The sequence below is a fragment of the Nerophis lumbriciformis genome, linkage group LG13 (assembly GCF_033978685.3).
Source record: "Nerophis lumbriciformis linkage group LG13, RoL_Nlum_v2.1, whole genome shotgun sequence".
Classification (NCBI taxonomy): Eukaryota; Metazoa; Chordata; class Actinopteri; order Syngnathiformes; family Syngnathidae; genus Nerophis; species Nerophis lumbriciformis.
Genome location: NC_084560.2, coordinates 19,690,421 through 19,712,368, shown reverse-complemented (window position 1 = coordinate 19,712,368; position 21,948 = coordinate 19,690,421). Strand labels below are relative to the sequence as shown.

The following is a 21,948-nucleotide window of genomic DNA, read 5'->3' as shown; positions in this document are numbered from 1 at the left end:
AGGCCATGTAACACAGTGGTAAAAATGCCCCCGTGACAACTTTTTTACAATGTGTTGCTGCCATTACATTCTAGTTAATAATTACTTGCAAAAAAAAAAATTAAGTTTCTCAGTTCGAACATTAAATATCTTGTCTTTGCAGTCTATTCAATTGAATAAAGTTAAAAGGATTTGCAAATCATTGTATTGTGTTTTTATTTACTGTCAGAATAACTGTATATAAGTTATTACACAACTTGTTTACTTTGAGTTCAGGTTGCCCTGCGGCCTGTGGTTACGATCCACTGGTGCTCACAAATCTGTCTTTGATCTTATCAAGCAAAAGGCAGACAGCTTGTAAACCTCTACTGAGTGCGATGGAATGCGCCGTAGAGGTGTCGGTTTCTCAGATCTTGGACAGCCACAGGAAGGACCTTATCAGGACCCGAAATCTACAAGCAGAGAGGGGGCAAACCTGACACCGCTCCAAGCACCTTTTTGTTTGAACTGTTTGTGACCCAGTGCAGCAGCTGTCTATGACCCCTCCCCTTAGAAGCAGCTGCAGCTATGTAATCAGAAATGCCCAAATAAATGAGGAGGCGTGTGGAGCTTGTTCCTAAGAGCGGCGGGGTGACACTGTACGAGGGTGCAGGTCGACGCGCTCTCCTCATGAGGTAAATTTAATCCTGTCTCTGTTTGATTCCTTGCTTCTTGTCTTGTTTAATAGATAGTTCGGTGTTTGAAACTGACATTTACGAATTACACAACGTGCCAACTTTATTGGTTTTGGGTTTTGTACTTAAGACATTGTGTGAGTGTGTGAGTGCTCGCGCACAGGGTGCGTGTGATGCGTCAGTGCGTTAGATATGTGGCAGAAGTGCTTGTAGTTAGTGCATGCTGCATGCTGCCCCTGCTTGCTACTCTCTGCTTACAGCTATCGCCGCCAGCTAGCCCCTGGGTGGGTGAAAAGAGGAGCCGAGTGCGTAAGCCTCCTCCTGCTGGTACACAGCCTCTCCACCACCAAGACCCCTACAGTGCCTCCTCGCGGCCACACACGGTAACTGGGACCTTGCGGTCTCAGGCTAAACTGTAGGGGATCTCGGAGCAGCAGTGGGCCCCAGAGGCGAGGTGTGCAGGCCCACCGGTGTGTGGACACGCCCTGGCATCCGCCAACCACTGCCCCATCTATGGGTCAAATAGTCGTCATTCCCCCTGCCCCCCCCACCCGCTGCCTTGTGGTACCTTTGGGAGAAGGAAAGGCTATGGGAGTAAACCCAGACAGAAAATCAGGAGTGGAGCCCCTGAGGCGGCTGGGTGTCATTGCTGACCCCCTGCCGGCAGCTCCTGCAGCCAAGCCGATGCCAGATGTATTGCCTTGCTTTCCTCTGGGCCACATCGTCACGGCCGAGAGGGGGATCTTGATGTCTGGGCAACCCAAGATCTCCATACTTTCTGCCCAGGCTTGCGCCACAGAGAGGTCACTCCAGCCTCCCCCCTAAAGGGAGGAAACAACACGGAAGCTGGCAGTCTTAAGTTCCACCCGATTGGCGCCAGCTTCGACGGTGGGAGGAATCATTGAGAATGAACTCCCCCAGGCGCAACCCATCGTCACTACTGACGGACGGATGCCTATGATATGATACTTAAGACATTGCCTGTACAGTTCATTACCGTTCATAACTTTTTTATAAAGGCAATAGTTTGACGTCCTAATTTACAACAAACCAGTGTTTTACTATCATCTCTATACTCCATACTATTCATTTATCATCAAGACTCCTCTTCCTCCTATCCAGGAGATCGCAAAAAGCCGCTTCCTGACCAGGGCTCAGAGAATCTGCAAAGACTCCTCCCACCCCCACCAAAGACTGTTTTCACTGCTGGACTCTAGAAAGAGGTTCCGCAGCCTCCGAAGCAGAACCTCCAGGTTCTGTAACAGCTTCTTCCCTCAAGCCGTAAGACTCTTGAACGCATCATAATTAAATTATCCCCTCAACTCCCCCCAAAATGGATTAACTCGCTGGAATAAAAAAGACAATATAACATACATCCATAAACGTGGACGCATGTGAAAAAGTGCAATATATTTATCTGTACAGTAATATATTTATCTATTTATATATATTTATTAATTGTATATATATTTATAAATTATTTATATATATTTATTTATTTATATATGCACCTTATTGCTTTTTTATCCTGCACTACCATGAGCTTATGTAACGAAATTTCGTTCTTATCTGAGCTGTAAAGTTCAAATTTGAATGACAATAAAAAGGAAGTCTAAGTCTAAGTTTTAGACTAGATTTGTGTTCAACCTTGCAATGGAAAGTGTGTCTTATGAATGACAAGGGAAGAAAAGTAGTATACAATGAATGGACAGCCAAAGTCTTAGGTCTTATAATAATATAGATTGCAAAAAGACAGCAAGCCTAAAACATGCAATAGGTAAATGTTGACATAAGGTATGTTGCTTCACACCCAGCGCTTACCTTTTCTCTGAGGCGAATGCAGATGTCCTGCTGGTGTTGACGGTCTCTCTGGAGCTCCAGCTCCTCCTGGTAGGCATCCCTTGCTTCCTGCAGGGTGGCGAGTGCTTTCGCCAGTAGCTCTTCCTGGTCCTGCTGCCACTGCTGGGTCAGGACCTTTATGTGCGTCTGGGTGAAGCGTTGCCTGGCCCCCAGACGCTCATGTTCCATCTGGAAGAACATGGTGGAGAATGGCGATGCTGTTGTTCCACAAAGGCTTTCAGACCGCTATCTCTTAAAGGCCTACTGAAATGTGATTTTCTTATTCAAACGGGGATAGCAGGTCCATTCTATGTGTCATACTTGATCATTTCGCGATATTGCCATATTTTTGCTGAAAGGATTTAGTAGAGAACATCGACGATAAAGTTCGCAACTTTTGGTCGCTGATAAAAAAGCCTTGCCTGTACCGGACGTAGCAGACGATATGCGCGTGACGTCACAGGTTGTGGAGCTCCTCACATCCGCACATTGTTTACAATCATGGCCACCAGCAGCAAGAGCGATTCGGACCGATTCCCCATTAATTTGAGCGAGGATGAAAGATTCGTGGATGAGGAAAGTGAGAGTGAAGGACTAGAGGGCAGTGAGAGCGATTCAGATAGGGAAGATGCTGTGAGAGGCGGGTGGGACCTGATATTCAGCTGGGAATGACTAAAACAGTAAATAAACACAAGACATATATATACTCTATTAGCCACAACACAACCAGGCTTATATTTAATATGCCACAAATTAATCCCGCATAACAAACACCTCCCCCCTCCCGTCCATATAACCCGCCAATACAACTCAAACACCTGCACAACACACTCAATCCCACAGCCCAAAGTACCGTTCACCTCCCCAAAGTTCATACAGCACATATATTTTATGGCGTCACATTAGTGCCAAAAATCCGAACGCATAAATACTGTTATCGCGCGCTGATTCTCCACTTTGTGCGGTGCCTTTCTGCGCGCGCGCCGTCTCGGTCTGTGCGCTCTCTGTGTACTCCTGGCATCTCTTCTCGCGCTGTCATGTTTCTTTTTGGCACTTTGGGGGCGGTTATGCTTAGACGGCCCCTCCTTTCTGATTGGCTCTGAGCATTTTTCAAATGACCAATGATTCTCCAGCGTAGCAATGTTGTAGCCATCTTACCTCGGACAGCTAGCCTCAATCATTACATTGATGTCAATGGTACATGTACTAATTAAATTACCATAACTTGCTCGATTTTCGACCAATTTACAAACGGTTTGCCTTGTTACAAATCTTATTGCATGTAGATATGACATAGGATGCTGTACCTGTTGAAATTACCTCTTTCGCTATAAAAAAAAAAGACTTAATTGTGCAACATAGTTGTGTAGGGTCAGTGTTAGTCAGTTTTCTGATTATTTTAAACTGTTTCAGAATACATTATTAAAAGGCTATTTTTAATATTTTAAAAACAAAATTCAAAGATTATTTCATTAATTTTATGGCTGAATCAAAAGAAATTCCATAAATTAGAAAACAAATGTTCAAGAAGAAGTGAAAATATAAAATAATGTTATGGTTGGATGTTATTGCTGGTGGACCAGTTCTGGCTGAAAGATGGGATTATGGTGTTTGTTGTCTTATTATTTATTTGGGTCACATTTTGTATTACCCTGTATTGTGTTTATGTGGAATGAAATAACCTTCATCAGCGCGCAACATTTTTTTATCCACTTCTTCCTCCGTAAATCTTGATACATATTGACGATGACCCGCCCTGCTATACTTCTGATTGGCTCTGAGCATTTTTCGCCTGACCAATCAGAAAGGAGGGGCCATCTAAGCATACTCGCCCCCAAAGTGCCAAAACGAAACATGACAGCGCACAGACCGAGACGGCGCACGCGCAGAAAGGCACCGCGCGTGCAGAAAGGCACCGCGTGCGCGCGTGCAGAAAGGCACCGCGTGCGCGCAAAAAGGCACCACGCGCGCGCAGAAAGGCACCGCGTGCGCGCAAAAAGGCACCACGCGCGCGCAGAAAGGTACCGCGCGTGCGCAAAAAGGAACCACGCGCGCGCAGAAAGGCACCACGCGCGCGCAAAAGGGTGTCGCGCGCGCACGAAGTGGAGAATCAGCGCGCGATAACAGTTTTTATGCGCTCGGATTTTTGGCACTAATGTGACGCCATATTTCCCCAAAGTCCCCAAAGTTACGTACGTGACATGCACATAGTGGCACGCACGTACGGGCAAGCAATCAAATGTTTGGAAGCCGCAGCTGCATGCGTACTCACGGTACCGCGTCTGCGCATTCAACTCAAAGTCCTCCTGGTAAGAGTCTCTGTTGTCCCAGTTCTCCACAGGCCAATGGTAAAGCTTGACTGTCATCTTCCGGGAATGTAAACAATGAAACACCGGCTGTGTTATCCGGCACAACAGTCAAGGGGTGCATTCTACGGCGGGGGTGCGTTATCCGGCACAACGCCTGCCGCAATACACCGCTTCCCACCTACAGCTTTCTTCTTTGCTGTCTCCATTGTTCATTGAATAAATTGCAAAATATTCACCAACACAGATGTCCAGAATACTGTGGAATTTTGCGATGAAAACAGACGACTTAATAGCTGGCCACCATGCTGTCCCAAAATGTCCTCTACAATCCGTGACGTCACGCGCAGGCGTCATCATACCGAGACGTTTTCAGCAGGATATTTCGCGCGGAATTTAAAATTGCACTTTAGTAAGCTAACCCGGCCGTATTGGCATGTGTTGTAATGTTAAGATTTCATCATTGATATATAAACTATCAGACTGCGTGGTCGGTAGTAGTGGGTTTCAGTAGGCCTTTAAACAATAAAAGGTACATACATTTTGAACGTAAGTTACGTGCTTGTGTTAATATACTGTACCTCACCATGGGCCTGGTGCTTAAGGATGCAAACCCTTTTACAGCAACTCTACAAGATATACAGTCCACAATAAAGGCAGTGGGACCAAAGGGAAACGCTTTTCTCCGATTGAGTTTTGCCGGTGTATAAGGTAGTCATCGCTCTCCCCTCCTGGCTGTGAAATGTCCTGAAGGAAAGCAGCTCTTTTCTGTGTGAGGGCTGCCACAAGCTATTCATCATTGTGTCATGGCTCGCTTTGGCTGCATCACTTGGCTGCTCCAATGGAACACAGGGAATGATATTCATCTCTGGGCTAATAGCGGCTAACTGATGGTGGGAAGGTATTATACGGCTCACTGGTTTTACTGAAAATAAGTGAACCGACAGGCCTGCCAATGGAGCACCGGAGGCGGTGAAGCAAATCGTGTTTATTAATGTATAAAAGTGTCAAATTTGCAGAGGATCCACCTTTTGTCCTTAATTTTTATGCCACTCTCTCACTCACAGTCACTATGATATTGGGGTTTGACACGGACCAAGCATGCATGCATGCATTCTGGCCAAAAATGTTCAATTAAGACTAGCAGTGAGTTCAAACCCCAGCCGAGTCATACCAAAGTCTATAAAAATGGGACCCATTACCTCTCTGCTTGGGAGGTAATGGGTCAAGGGTTTGAATTGGGGGTTAAATCATCAAAAATGATTCCCGGGCCCACTGCTCCCCTCACCTCCCAGGGGGTGATCAAGGGTGATGGGTCAAATGCAGAGAATAATTTTGCCACACCTAGTGTGTGTGTGACAATCATTGGTACTTTAACTTTAACTTAACATATGTGTTTATCTACTTGTTATGCTCCATTCCAGACAACATGAAAGTTGGACATTTTTGACCAACCATCCATTCATCCAACAATCCATCCATTTTCTACCCTCTCGGGGTGGTGGGGGACGCTGGAGACTATCTCAGCTGCACTCGGGCGGAAGTCGGGGTACACCCTGGACAAGTCGCCACCTCATCGCAGGGCCAACACAGATAGACTGACAACATTCACACACTAGGGTCAATTTAGTTTTGTCAATCAACCTATCCAGACAACAGCTTCCTTAAGATCCAAAAGTCCCCAAAAACTTTTAAGTCCTGTCTTCATGGACTAATCTGTCAAACTACGACAAATTATTGGATGTACTAGATAATGCCATTTAACTGCTTCTGCACATCACTGTTTTGTTTTGTATGAAATGTCTTATTCAAGGCTACTAAAACAAGGTTACCGGTAGGTCCTTTTAAGGCCAATTATCTAATCACAAACAAAGCTTTTCCCAGCCGTCAGGCATGTTTTTTCTCATCAATTGACTAGAAAGTTTAGGTTTTCGGATAGTCGAACCTCGGATTCAGGATGAACAGTGTGGTTTTCGTCCTGGTCGTGTAACTGTGGACCAGCTCTATACTCTCGGCAGGGTCCTTGAGGGTGCATGGGAGTTTGCCCAACCAGTCTATATGTGCTTTGTGGACTTGGAGAAGGCATTCGACCGTGTCCCTCGGGAAGTCCTGTGGGGAGTGCTCAGAGAGTATGGGGTATCGGACTGTCTGATTGTGGCAGTCCGCTCCCTGTATGATCAGTGCCAGAGCTTGGTCCGCATTGCCAGCAGTAAGTCGGACACGTTTCCAGTGAGGGTTGGACTACGCCAAGGCTGCCCTTTGTCACCGATTCTGTTCATAACGCAGGCGCAGTCAAGGCGTTGAGGGGATCTGGTTTGGTGGCTGCAGGATTAGGTCTCTGCTTTTTGCAGATGATGTGGTCCTGATGGCTTCATCTGGCCAGGATCTTCAGCTCTCACTGGATCGGTTCGCAGCTGAGTGTGAAGCGACTGGGATGAGAATCAGCACCTCCAAGTCCGAGTCCATGGTTCTCGCCTGGAAAAGGGTGGAGTGCCATCTCCGGGTTGGGGAGGTGATCTTGCCCCAAGTGGAGGAGTTCAAGTACCTCGGAATCTTGTTCACGAGTGAGGGAAGAGTGGATCGTGAGATCGACAGGCGTATCGGTGCGGCGTCTTCAATAATGCGGACGCTGTATCAATCTGTTGTGGTGAAGAAGGAGCTGAGCCGGAAGGCAAAGCTCTCAATTTACCGGTCGATCTACGTTCCCATCCTCACCTATGGTCATGAGCTTTGGGTTATGACCGAAAGGACAAGATCACGGGTACAAGCGGCCGAAATGAGTTTCCTCCGCCGGGTGGCGGGGCTCTCCCTTAGAGATAGGGTGAGAAGCTCTGCCATCCGGGAGGAGCTCAAAGTAAAGCCGCTGCTCCTCCACATCGAGAGGAGCCAGATGAGGTGGTTCGGGCATCTGGTCAGGATGCCACCCGAACGCCTCCCTAGGGAGGTGTTTAGGGCACGTCCGACCGGTAGGAGGCCGCGGGGAAGACCCAGGACACGTTGTGAAGACTATGTCTCACGGCTGGCCTGGGAACGCCTCGGGGTCCCACAGGAAGAGCTGGACGAGGTGGCTGGGGAGAGGGAAGTCTGGGCTTCCCTGCTTAGGCTGCTGCCCCCGCGACCCAACCTCGGATAAGCGGAAGAAAATGGATGGATGGATGGAGTTTAGGTTTTTTGACACTGAACTTTTCCGTACTGACTTAAAGGGGACCTGCGATAATTTTAATCTACATTTAACATTTCCTTATGGTCTAGATCAGTGGTTCTTAACCTGGGTTCGATCGAACCCTAGGGGTTCAATGAGTCGGCCTCAGGGGTTTGGCGGAGCCTCGGCCGCGGAGGTCAAGACACACCAGACTCACCGTGTAAATAAAAACTTCTCCCGATCGGCGTATTATGAATACTGCAACAGCAGAAGTCACACTGATTTGCAGGTGTGTAATTTGTTATGAGTTAATCCACTTGTGTTGGTTTTATTCTTTGAACAAGGTGATGTTCATGCACGGTTCATTTTGTGCACCAGTAAAAAAAACATAACTTTGTATTTAATTAGAAACATTTTAGGGTGTACCCCGCCTTCCGCCCGATTGTAGCTGAGACAGGCTCCAGCGCCCCCCGCGACCCCAAAGGGAATAAGCGGTAGAAAATGGATGGATGGATGGATATTTATGAAGTGTTCGGTGAATGCGCATATGAAACTGGTGGGGTTCGGTACCTCAAACAAGGTTAAGAACCACTGGTCTAGATCACAATCAGACTGTGGTACGTCTACCATTAGTGGTACATGCACGTTAAATAAAACCTCTGTCTTGTTTTTATTGAATATTAAGGCCTACTAAGCTACTGTATTTTAATGTTGGTCATTACGGTGGTACTTGGAGAGCCAAGTGTTTTCTAAAGGTGGTACTTGGTGGAAAAAAGTTTGAGAACCACTGGTCTAGATAATATGTATTGGATATACTTTGTTGTTAATGTTGCTCCATAGTATCTTTTATAACCCGTTTTTTGAATCTGTCTGTAAGATGTTCGATACTGGGGGTGTTCCCAGATTGCAAATTACACCACGCCCCAACCTCTCCAAAAGTACAATAATGTATCTTTTGAAAATGTTCACTCTTTAAATATGTCTTGAGTTTGTCACCGCAATTATTTTCCCTAGGCATGGTCAAAAATAAACTTCATAAAAATTACAGTCGGAAGGGGATTCATATGAGGAATTGCCAGACGGCAGTAAAGTGTTGAATATAGGTATCTTAAAATGTGTTTTGTGGCTATTACAACTTTGACCACAGCTTTAGTTGCTATGTAGAGTGGCACTTTCCATCAGCTTCAGCTGACCGCATTACGAGATCCACCCAGGAATGGGGCCATATGAATCCCTTCCCTACAGTATATAGATTCACCCGGTCACAACATTAGGCATACCTGCGTACTCGGCGATCGATTCAGACTCTGCATAAAAATAGCTGCTTTTATCCACATTAATGTCACTGCATGTTGCACGTTGTTATAATCCATCCATCCATCCATTTTCTACCGCTTATACCCTTCGGGGTCGCGGAGGGCTCTGGAGCCTATCTCAGCTACAATCGGGCGGAAGGCGGGGTACACCCTGGACAAGTCGCCACCTCATCGCAGGGCCAACACAGATAGACAGACAACAATCACACTCACATTCACACACTAGGGCTAATTTAGTGTTGCCAATCAACCTATCCCCAGGTGCATGTCTTTGGAGGTGGGAGGAAGCCGGAGTACCCGGAGGGAACCCACGAAGTCACGGGGAGAACATGCAAACTCCACACAGAAAGATCCCGAGCCCGGGATTGAACCCAAGACTACTCGGGACCTTCGTATTGTGAGGCAGATGCACTAACCCCTCTGCCACCGTGCTGCCCCGTTGTTATAATAAGATGCCAAAATTAGATGAAATTAATACGTTGTTGCCCATTTTTGTTTCCTCTCAATTATAAGCAAAAGTGGAGGAGCTCCTTAATGTCTCATGTTTACTTAAAGTCCAAATAATCTACCTTGCTACCATGAATTGATTGACGTGGACCCCGACTTAAACAAGTTGATAAATCGGGTGTTACCATTTAGTGGTCAATTGTACGGAATATGTACTGTACTGTGTAAACTGTACTGTTTCATATAATGTATTCTCTTCCTTTGCAATCTACTAATACAAGTTTCAATCAATCAATCAATGCTGTGATGTTACGAGGCAGCCAAACTGCAAAACCCCGCAAACAGAGGCATCCAAAACGGCAAGCTCATACCAAAATGCGTGAACCTTATGATTTGACTCTGTCATTTTTGAAACTTTAACATTGTTTTTGTTGTGTACAACATTGTAACAACAACATTTATACAGCAAGAACAACTACATGTATCTTCGGTCCCCTTTAAAGGCCTACTGAAATGATTTTTTTAAATTTAAACGGGGATAGCAGATCCATTCTATGTGTAATACTTTGTGCCATATTTTTGCTTACAGGATTTAGTATAGAACAACGACGATAAAGTTCGCAACTTTTGGTCGCTGATAAAAAAAGCCTTGCCTGTACCGGAAGTAGCGTGACGTCACAAGTTGAAAGTCTCCTCACATTTCCCCATTGTTTACACCAGCAGCGAGAGCGATTGGGACTGAGAAAGCGACAATTACCCCATTAATTTGAGCCAGGATGAAAGATTCGTGGATGAGGAACGTGAGAGTGAAGGATTAGAGTGCAGTGCAGGACGCATCTTTTTTTCGCTCTGACCGTAACTTAGGTACAAGGGCTCATTGGATTCCACTCTCTCCTTTTTCTATTGTGGATCACGGATTTGTATTTTAAACCACCTCGGATACTATATCCTCTTGAAAATGAGAGTCGAGAATGCGAAATGGACATTCACAGTGACTTTTATCTCCACGACAATACATCGGTGAAGCACTTTAGCTACGGAGCTAACGCGATAGCATCGGGCTTAACTGCAGATAGAAACAAAAGAAATAAACCCCTGACTGCAAGGATAGACAGAAAATCAACAATACTATTAAACCATGGACCTGTAACTACACGGTTAATGCTTTCCAGCCTGGCGAAGCTTAACAATGCTGTTGCTAACGACGCCATTGAATCTAACTTAGCTACGGACCTCGACAGAGCTATGATAAAAACATTAGCTCTCCACCTACGCCAACCCTCATCTGCTCATCAACACCGAAGCTCACCTGCGTTCCAGCGATCGACGGAGCAACGAAGGACTTCACGCGATCATCGATGCGGTCGGCGGCTAGCGTCGGATAGCGCGTCTGCTATCCAAGTCAAAGTCCTCCTGGTTGTGTTGCTGTAGCCAGACGCTAATACACCGATCGCATCTACAGCTTTCTTCTTTGCAGTCTCCATTGTTCATTAAACAAATTGCAAAAGATTCACCAACACAGATGTCCAGAATACTGTGGAATTTTGCGATGAAAACTGAGCTTTTTGTATTGGACACAATGGCGTCCCAATACTTCCGTTTCAACCATCGACGTCACGCGCATACGTCATCATACCTCTACGTTTTCAACCGGAAGTTTCGCAGGAAATTTAAAATTGCACTTTGTAAGTTAACCCGGCCGTATTGGCATGTGTTGCAATGTTAAGATTTCATCATTGATATATAAACTATCAGACTGCGTGGTCGGTAGTAGTGGGTTTCAGTAGGCCTTTAAGAGTTTAATTAAACAACAGAACGTTACTGATCATTAATCTTGCTGGTCTTACCTATGAATAGACAAATAAATAAACTTAAGAAGGCATTAAATGATTGTTATAGAGTGTCTCAAGAATGAGCTATGTACGGCTTAATGGGCATAATCTCCTTTCTGACACCGATGTCTCAGGAGTCCTGTTTTTTAATGTGTGCGGTTCAAAGATGCAATAATCGCTATGATGTAACACAGCTATCTGCCATGAGTAGAAACTGAATCACTCTCACATGTCCCAAAACCAACTGCGCCCATCTGTAAAGGTAATCATAGCTAAATAGCAGTACCACTTTTCCTGAGGGGAGAGGTATTTATTTCTTCAAGGAGGATGATGAACCTGCTGACTAACAGGGGCACACCATCTTTCAACAACGTATGAATGTGTCCACCACAACATTGTTGCTCATTTATAAAGTAATACCTCACTCAAACTGCACCAACATTCATTCTGTGTCTCTATGAATAGTGCACCATACGACCAGGGCTGATAAAACGGCTCCCCTGATACACACTCAGACAAGACGGTTAGTCTCACTCCCGACATGGAACATTATGAGAGAATTACTCTGAAACCCTGCCAGTGCTCTGTCATGAGGGCACAACTAAGAGCGTTTGAAGATAATGGATCATGGCGAGTCCAATCGGGCAAAAGAAGAGCTCCAGTCACCTTTGACATAATTTAGATGTGAGGATGAGCTAAAAAGTCATGCTTTCAGTCTGTCAAATTTTCCGCTTGTCTTTCTCGGGCGACGGGGGTGCTGGAGCCTATCCCAGCTGCATTCGGGCGGAAGGCTGGGTACTAGTGTTGTCCCGATACCAATATTTTGGTACCGGTATCAAAATTATTTCAATACTTTTCGGTATTTTCTAAATAAAGGGGACCACAAAAAATTGCAGTATTGGCTTTATTTTAACAAAAAATCTTAGGGTACATTAAACATATGTTTATTATTGCAAGTATGTCCTTAAATAAAATAGTAAACATACAAGACAATTTGTCTTTTAGTAGTAAGTAAGCAAACAAAGGCTCCTAATTTAGCTGCTGACATATGCAATAACATATATTGTCATTTTCCATTCTATTATTTTGTCAACATTAAAATGAATTATTAATGTACTTGTTCATTTACTGTTAATATCAGCTTACTTTCTCTTTTAAACATGTTCTATCTACACTTTTGTAAAAATTTAATAATCACTTATTCTTCTGTTGTTTGATACTTTACATTAGTTTTGGATGATACCACAAGTTTGGGCATCAATCCGATACCAAGTCGTTACAGGATCATAAATTGGTCATATTCAAAGTCGTCATGTATCCAGGGACGTATTTCCTGAGTTCATAAACATAATATACATTTTAAAAAAACGAAAAAAAATGTTGTGATGCCAAAAAATATCGACGTAATCATAGTAGTATCGACTAAATACGCTACTGCAGGGGTCACCAATCTTTTTGAAACCAAGAGTTACTTCTTGGGGACTGATTAATGCGAAGGGCTACCAGTTTTCATCCATCCATTTTCTACCGCTTATTCCCTTTGGGGTCGCGGGGGGCGCTGGAGCCTATCTCAGCTACAATCGGGTGGAAGGCGGCGTACACCCTGGACAAGTCGCCACCTCATCGCAGGGGCTACCAGTTTGATACACACTTAAATAAATTGCCAGAAATAGCCAATTTGCTCAGTTTACCTTTAACTCTATGTTATTATTAATAATCAATGATATTTATCTTTGTGGAAACACTGATCATCTTAATGATTTCTCACAATAAATATATATAGAAACAGATAAATATCAATATGCAACACTTTATTTTTATATTTTCTCGAAGTGCACATTTTTCAAATTGAACATTTTCAAATGATCACTTCTAAGACAGTCTTGTGAAATCACAACATCCCATTTTAACTAGCTAGCCACTAACATTTTTTAACAAATCATGATTTACTTTGCACCATGTTTGTACAAATAATAACTCATGTAAAATACAAAAGTCAACTCTCAAATTTTTAAATAAATCATGTCACACTTTGACCTGGACACCAAATCTGTTATCTGTTTCTTTGTCAGTTAGTGAAGACCAAGTCTTTAAAATATTTTCTTGGATTTTCAAATTCTATTTGAGTTTTGTCTCTCTTAGAATTAAAAATGTCGGGCAAAGCGAGACCAGCTTGCTAGTAAATAAATACAATTTAAAAAATAGAGGCAGCTCACTGGTAAGTGCTGCTATTTGAGCTATTTTTAGAACAGGCCAGCGGGCTACTCATCTGGTCCTTACGGGCTACCTGGTGCCCGCGGGCTCTGCGTTGGTGACCCCTGCGCTACTGTACTTGGTGTCATTACAGTGGAGGTTAGGTGTAGATCCACCGGTACTTTTCAGAGGCGGTATCATACCGAATATGATTCATTAGTATCGCGGTACTATACTAATACCGATATACCGTACAACCCTACTAGGGACCAGTCGCCAGCTCAATCATTAGCATATTCATTCAATTGAGATACTTTGATTGACAGCACAGTTTTAATTACCTCAAGATGTGTTAACCTATCATTTTTCATTTCATTTTAACAGAGCATTCTATTTGAAAATATTCCCCTTGTTCTGGGCTCATTTTTGTCAAGTACCGTCGCAGTTTTTTTCATAGTTTATGAAAGTTGCATAATGTTTTTTTCCTTCTTTATTATGCATTTTCGGCAGGTGCGACTTATACTCCGGTGCGACTTATACTCCGAAAAATACGGTATTTCAAATTGCTCTGAGTTCACTGCAGCTATAGGATCCTCATTTAAGGGTCAAGTAAAATAATGTTTACATTTGCGAGCCATAGATTGACTATTCAATATGCAAGCCATTTACACAATGATTTATAGCTAAAAACAGCTAATACAGACAAATTTGGGTTTACTTTCAACAGGGTAAATGTAATTTCATTCCCCGGCAGCTTTCCTCAGGCTTAACGATCACAGCTTTAAATGTAGCACCCAGCTCAGTGTGACGTGAGGAGGTCTCTGGGTGTGGGTGAGGGAGGAGAGAAGGTGCTGACCGTTGTCATGGCGATGCTAAAGCAGTGATGTAAGCAACGTGTGCACTACCCTGTGACATCCTGCAGCATGCAGGGATCAATGTACATTTTAAAACACACTCACTGACCACAACATTAAGTGCGCCTGCTTAATGTAATGAGATGTCATTTATACCCGGTCTTTAAAAATGATTCTTTTGTAAAGATAATACTGTCAGAGGGTTTAATGTGATTATGTTTATTATTGTGATTTTTTGCAGAAACTGTGTTTCTAATATTTTGCCATGTAGCTAAAAAATCAAAACAGCTTTTTTTTCCCATTAGAATGTGAGTGTGAATGTTGTCTGTCTATTTGTGTTGGCCCTGTGATGAGGTGGCGACTTGTTCAGGGTGTACCCCGCCTTCCGCCCGAATGCAGCTGAGATAGGCTCCAGCAACCCCCCGCGACCCCAAAAGGGACAAGCGGTAAAAAATGGATGGATGGATGGATGGATGGATAGATTATGCAAGTGTACCAAATATTGAGGCTGTGTAGTACGCATGAAATAATAATATACCAACCTCCCTTCAGAGAACATAATACCGCCCAGTCTCCCCTACTCTCCAAAAACTGTTAACTCTCTCAGAAAATCATTTTGGTTTCTATTTTTGTCCCCTGAAGACTTCTTGGGAGACTCACCTTACACCTTGAAACTAGAGATGTCCGATAATATCGGCCTGCCGATATTATCGGCCGATAAATGCATTAAAATGTAATATCGGAAATTATCGGTATTGTTTTTTTTATTATCGGTATGGTTTTTTTTTTTGGTTTATTTTAATTATTAAATCAACATAAAAAACACAAGATACACACTTCTTTCTGTTATTATTATTCCGGTTCCTACATTATATATCAATATATATCAATACAGTCTGTAAGGGATACAGTCCGTAAGCACACATGATTGTGCGTGCTGCTGGTCCACTAATAGTACTAACCTTTAACAGTTAATTTTACTCATTTTTACGAACGAATGCGTTCGTTACGTCTCGTCTCGACTACTGTAACGTATTATTTTCGGGTCTCCCTATGTCTAGCATTAAAAGATTACAATTGGTACAAAATGCGGCTGCTAGACTTTTGACCAGAACAAGAAAGTTTGATCATATTAGGCCTATAAAGTTAAAAAAGTTAAAGTACCAATGATTGTCACACACACACACTAGGTGTGGCGAAATTATTCTCTGCATTTGACCCATCACCCTTGATCACCCCCTGGGAGGTGAGGGGAGCAGTGAGCAGCAGCAGTGGCCGTGCCCGGGAATCATTTTTGGTGATTTAACCCCCAATTCCAACCCTTGATGCTGAGTGCAAAGCAGGGAGGTAGTGGGTCCCATTTTTATAGTCTTTGGTATGACTCGGCCGGGGTTTGAACTCACAACCTACCGATCTCAGGGCGTACACTCTAACCACTAGGCCACTGAGTAGGTATTACTATACTATACTGGCTCACCTGCACTGGCTTCCTGTGCACTTAAGATGTGACTTACACGGTCTAGCTCCGTCCTATCTTGTCGATTGCATTGTACCATATGTCCCGGCAAGAAATCTGCGTTCAAAGAACTCCGGCTTATTAGTGATTCCCAGAGCCCAAAAAAAGTCTGCGGGCTATAGAGCGTTTTCTATTCGGGCTCCAGTACTATGGAATGCCCTCCCGGTAACAATTAGAGATGCTACCTCAGTAGAGCATTTAAGTCCCATCTTAAAACTCATTTGTATACTCTAGCCTTTAAATAGACCCCCCTTTTAGACCAGTTGATCTGCCGTTTCTTTTCTTTTCTGCTCTGCTCCCCTCTTCCTTGTGGAGGGTGGGGGGGCACAGGTCCGGTGGCCATGGATGAAGTGCTGGCTGTCCAGAGTCGGGACCCGGGGTGGACCGCTCGCCTGTGCATCGGTTGGGAACATCTCTGCGCTGCTGACCCGTCTCCGCTCGGGATGGTTTCCTGCTGGCCCCACTATGAACTGAACTCTTACTATTATGTTGGATCCACTATGGACTGGACTCTCACAATATTATGTCAGACCCACTCGACATCCATTGCATTCGGTCTCCCCTAGAGGGGGGGGGTTACCCACATATGCGGTCCTCTCCAAGGTTTCTCATAGTCATTCACATCGACGTCCCACTGGGGTGAGTTTTTCCTTGCCCTTATGTGGGCTTTGTACCGAGGATGTCGTTGTGGCTTGTGCAGCCCTTTGAGACACTTGTGATTTAGGGCTATATGAATAAACATTGATTGATTGATTGATTGATTTTCATTAATTACTAGTTTCTATGTAACTGTTTTTATATTGTTTTACTTTCTTTTTTATTCAAGAAAATGTTTTTAATTTATTTATCTTATTTTTTTAATTATTTTTTTAAAGTACCTTATCTTCACCATACCTGGTTGTCCAAATTAGGCATAATAATGTGTTAATTCCACGACTGTATATATCGGTTGATATCGGTATCGGTTGATATCGGTATCGGTAATTAAAGAGTTGGACAATATCGGAATATCGGATATCGGCAAAAAGCCATTATCGGACATCCCTACTTGAAACCGCTGTTCTACTAATCCTTGCTTCTCTCTACAATGAAATGAATTATGTTATATAATTAAGTACTGACCAGGTCATGTTTTGTTTTCTCCGGGAAGAGTTTTTGAAGCATATGAATGCAGAGTGCCCGGTTGTTGGGGATTTCTTGAGTGTACTGAGATAAGGTGAAATGGAAGCGAAGGTGGTCATCCGGACACCAACCACAAAATCTGGAAAAGGTACAAGCCGTAATAAAAATAGTCACTGGAACACACATCACATCAATATGCACTTAGATTTTCGTTAAAACATGTCCATCATACCTGTCCGTTTTTTTCAGGTGTTCCTGAAGACTATTTAGCCGACTGTGGTATATTTCTGACAATGAATGGAAGGCCTGGATCAAAGACTCCTTTAGCTCAGGATAAGGACAGTCTGATTCCAAAACTTCAGTCGGGATGTTGTCTTTATTGACCAAATTATCGAAATTTGGCATAAATTTCTGCAGAGGACAGTGATGATGTTAGACACTTGTTGCAAGTCATGAGAACATGGGTGGTGACAATTGAGAAAAGTACCTCCAAACCAAGGCCTGTGATTTCCTCTTCTAAGTCACAGTACTCCTCTTGAAGTTTCGCAGTTATAATATCTTGCTGGTCTTTCACAAAATTGACCTGTTATAAAACCAATAAGTTCATTTTTAGGCAATGTTTTTTTTTAGAAAGCAAGGTGGAAATGTAAAAGATACAAAAAAATGCACGATGAGGAGATTTCGCACACCAGTGTCAAATGTAAAACAAAGAGCATACTCAAAAACTTGACATTGAATATCAAATAAAACAAAACGGCAAATATCAATATTATTGTCTCAACTATGAGCCAAATACTGCACGATCCCACTTCTGACACCGTCTAAAATACAACTCTTAGGAGTGGTAAACCCCATCTGCATTTACAAACCCTGTTTCCATATGAGTTGGGAAATTGTGTTAGATGTAAATATAAACGGAATACAATGATTTGCAAATCCTTTACAACCCATATTCAATTGAATGCACTACAAAGACAAGATATTTGATGTTCAAACTCATAAACGTTAATTTTTTTTTGCAAATAATAATTAACTTAGAATTTCATGGCTGCAACACGTGCCAAAGTAGTTGGGAAAGGGCATGTTCACCACTGTGTTACATGGCCTTTCCTTTTAACAACACTCAGTAAACGTTTGGGAACTGAGGAGACACATTTTTTAAGCTTCTCAGGTGGAATTCTTTCCCATTCTTGCTTGATGTACAGCTTAAGTTGTTCAACAGTCCGGGGGTCTCCGTTGTGGTATTTTAGGCTTCATAATGCGCCACACATTTTCAATGGGAGACAGGTCTGGACTACAGGCAGGCCAGTCTAGTACACGCACTCTTTTACTATGAAGCCACGTTGATGTAAAACGTGGCTTGGCATTGTCTTGCTGAAATAAGCAGGGGCGTCCATAGTAACGTTGCTTGGATGGCAACATATGTTGCTCCAAAACCTGTATGTACCTTTCAGCATTAATGGCGCCTTCATAGATGTGTAAGTTACCCATGTCTTGGGCACTAATACACCCCCATACCATCACAGATGCTGGCTTTTCAACTTTGCGCCTATAACAATCCGGATGGTTCTTTTCCTCTTTGGTCCGGAGGACACAACGTCCACAGTTTCCAAAAACTATTTGAAATGTGGACTCGTCAGACCACAGAACACTTTTCCACTTTGTATCAGTCCATCTTAGATGAGCTCAGGCCCAGCGAAGCCGACGGCGTTTCTGGGTGTTGTTGATAAACGGTTTTCGCCTTGCATAGGAGAGTTTTAACTTGCACTTACAGATGTAGCGACCAACTGTAGTTACTGACAGTGGGTTTCTGAAGTGTTCCTGAGCCCATGTGGTGATATCCTTTACACACTGATGTCGCTTGTTGATGCAGTACAGCCTGAGGTATGGAAGGTCATGGGCTCAGCTGCTTACGTGCAGTGATTTCTCCAGATTCTCTGAACCCTTTGATGATATTACGGACCGTAGATGGTGAAATCCCTAAATTCCTTGCAATAGCTGGTTGAGAAAGTTTTTTCTTAAACTGTTCAACAATTTGCTCACGCATTTGTTGACAAAGTGGTGACCCTCGCCCCATCCTTGTTTGTGAATGACTGAGCATTTCATGGAATCTACTTTTATACCCAATCATGGAACCCACGTGTTCCCAATTAGCCTGCACACCTGTGGGATGTTCCAAATAAGTGTTTGATGAGCATTCCTCAACTTTATCAGTATTTATTGCCACCTTTCCCAGCTTCTTTGTCACGTGTTGCTGGCATCAAATTCTAAAGTTAATGATTTTTTGCAAAAAAAAAAAAAAAGTTTATCAGTTTGAACATCAAATATGTCGTCTTTGTAGCATATTCAACTGAATATGGGTTGAAAATGATTTGCAAATCATTGTATTCCGTTTATATTTACATCTAACACAATTTCCCAACTCATATGGAAACGGGGTTTGTAAAACCCAACTAATCAACATGCACAATTTGAACGCTAGTCTATTGACTGGAAAATGCTGTACAATGTCCGGATCACTGATATAGGGTTGGGCATCAAGCATTGATAGTACCTGGGTCTTGCATTCCAATTCTTCCGGAATTACCCACATTTTTTAACATTGATTCCGATTGTCGATCCTCTGTGAAAGCTATTTCACAGAGGATAGCAGCTCATACACCGTGTGGAGCCGCTCATCTAGTCAATAATCCTCCAGTGTGAAAAATAAAATGCAGGTCTTCAAAACGAAAGTGAAACTTTTGTGAAAGCATACCCCTGTGACAACAAAAACTTCAAGTTTAAGTGTGAAATATTGAGATTTATACACTGCCTGAAAATAGCCTTGTGAGAAATTCATAGTACATTTTTGACCCTGCCTCTTAAAAGAATTGGAATCGAGAATCGTTGTGTACCGGAAACAAAATAAGGAACTAGAATCGGAACTGCAATCGTCCAAATTTAAACAATGCCCAACAATACTAAAAAATTTTACTTTTCCTCATCTGGGTACGCTACAGATGCCTTCATGGGGAACTCTAAGGAGTAGTAACCTTAGCTTAAATTGAAACCTGCGTTTATTGTGTTGATACACTAGCACACTGTTGTGCTCACATGCCTCTTTTACGTAACAAATACCTGATGTTGCACTTGTTCCAAATTTGACGGAGTGGGGTTAAGCTTCCGTTCTTGGTCTTGTTCTTGATCCAGCCTGAAGCACAGGTCACCCTTCAGCTGATAAAGTGGCTCCACGGTGCCCATTACAAATGCTTTCCGATCCCTCTCCAGGAACACCTCTTAAACACAACACAGACTTTGAATGTTGGGCTGACATTACAAAAAAGGCAGAATGATGTTCAGTCGCAACAAATTTGTGGTTTACCGTAATCTTTAAGTGAAAAGATGGCAGTGTCTTCTATGCCAAATGGCCTGACATTTTCAACAAAATCGTGCAACTCATTCTCAGTCTTCACCCTAAGGATAAAACAACATCATTTATGTATTGTTAGTACTCGTAAGAACATAGTCTGAGATTTATTTTTATTTTTTGGGGGGCATATTGCACAACATTTTTGCTCTAAATGAAAGATTTTCAAGCATTAAAATGTTTAAAAGAACTTCAAATGTCAATACTGCAGTAGTATTTGTCACGGCACGGGCGCATTCATCTGTGCGCGGCGCTTGGCGCACCTCCAAGAGCGCGCCAGGCACGTGCGCCACTCCGGCTGCAGCAAGTGGCTGCATTCAATCTTCAGCAATCAACGCACCTGTCGCTGATAAGAGGACCTGCCTTCTTAAGCCAGCGCAACCTGCTATCCTGGGCCAGAACGTAGCTACCTGTTCCTGTACAGTAAGCCGGAATTCTACAAGCTATATGCATACTCTCTCTCTGTGTCTCTCCCCTCTGTGTTGATTGGTCTCGTGTCCCCCTTGTTGTCTTCCAGCAACCTACCTCCGTTCCCGCGTTACGAGATGTGTGTCTCGTCTCCCTGTGTTCCCCTCTGGTTTTCTGGCTGCCCCTTTTGGATCTCGAACTCCCGCCTAGAAACCTGCCTGCTCACGGACCTCCGAGTCAACTTTGCCCCTCTTTGGACTTCCGCCTCTCGCTCAACACTACTTGTAACGCTCAACATTTAATTCCCACACATAGTCGCACACCATACACATATTTGGGTTATTTACACACTTCATTTATTATTTATATATATTATATAGATATAAATAAACATAGAGTTAAACGACGTCCCTGCTGTCTGTGCCGTCTTCTTCCTTCTTCCCCTGTACAAACCGTAACAGTATTGGCCTCAAAATGAGACCAAACCAATCAGAACATGCTGTTCGGTATTGTGGTCACTGATTGGCTTAGCCTCAGTCAGCATTACTATATTGGATTAAAAAAGAAAAAGGTGACTAAAGGGTGTTATTTCTGGTCTAGAAGGCTCTCATAATATAAAAACTGAATTTAAAAAGTAGTAAACATTTTCTAATTCTAGCTATGAATATATTTGATTTATAATTAATGATTCCTACTTTAACAGCAATAAATTAGGAATTGCTGTATTTTTGAAATACCCACGGAAGAGGAACCTCTAAAAACAAAAACCCTTCAGAATTAGACCAACAGATTCAGTCCTCTATAGTTGCACCAGACTCGCAAGATATCTCTCAAGACGTCGGCATCTTGTACAATAACTAATTTTTGCAAGCATCAAAGGATTAATCCTGCATGTTTTTCCTTGGCTTCATGTA

The 21,948-nt window shown here is 43.2% G+C and overlaps 1 protein-coding gene across 2 annotated transcripts in view; it reads right to left on the bottom strand.

Annotated features, from left to right (window-relative positions):
* The window catches only part of LOC133613769 (coiled-coil domain-containing protein 148-like), an 87,753-nt gene that overhangs the window by 50,775 nt on the left and 15,030 nt on the right, over positions 1 to 21,948 (bottom strand). For both annotated transcript variants that reach the window (XM_061971541.1, XM_061971542.1), the window contains 6 exons: positions 20,582 to 20,673; positions 20,338 to 20,495; positions 17,708 to 17,803; positions 17,453 to 17,631; positions 17,221 to 17,359; positions 2,475 to 2,681 (listed from right to left, as the gene is read on the bottom strand). In XM_061971541.1, the coding sequence (XP_061827525.1) occupies positions 2,475 to 2,681; positions 17,221 to 17,359; positions 17,453 to 17,631; positions 17,708 to 17,803; positions 20,338 to 20,495; positions 20,582 to 20,673 (871 nt within the window). The remainder of the gene's footprint in view (positions 1 to 2,474; positions 2,682 to 17,220; positions 17,360 to 17,452; positions 17,632 to 17,707; positions 17,804 to 20,337; positions 20,496 to 20,581; positions 20,674 to 21,948) is intronic.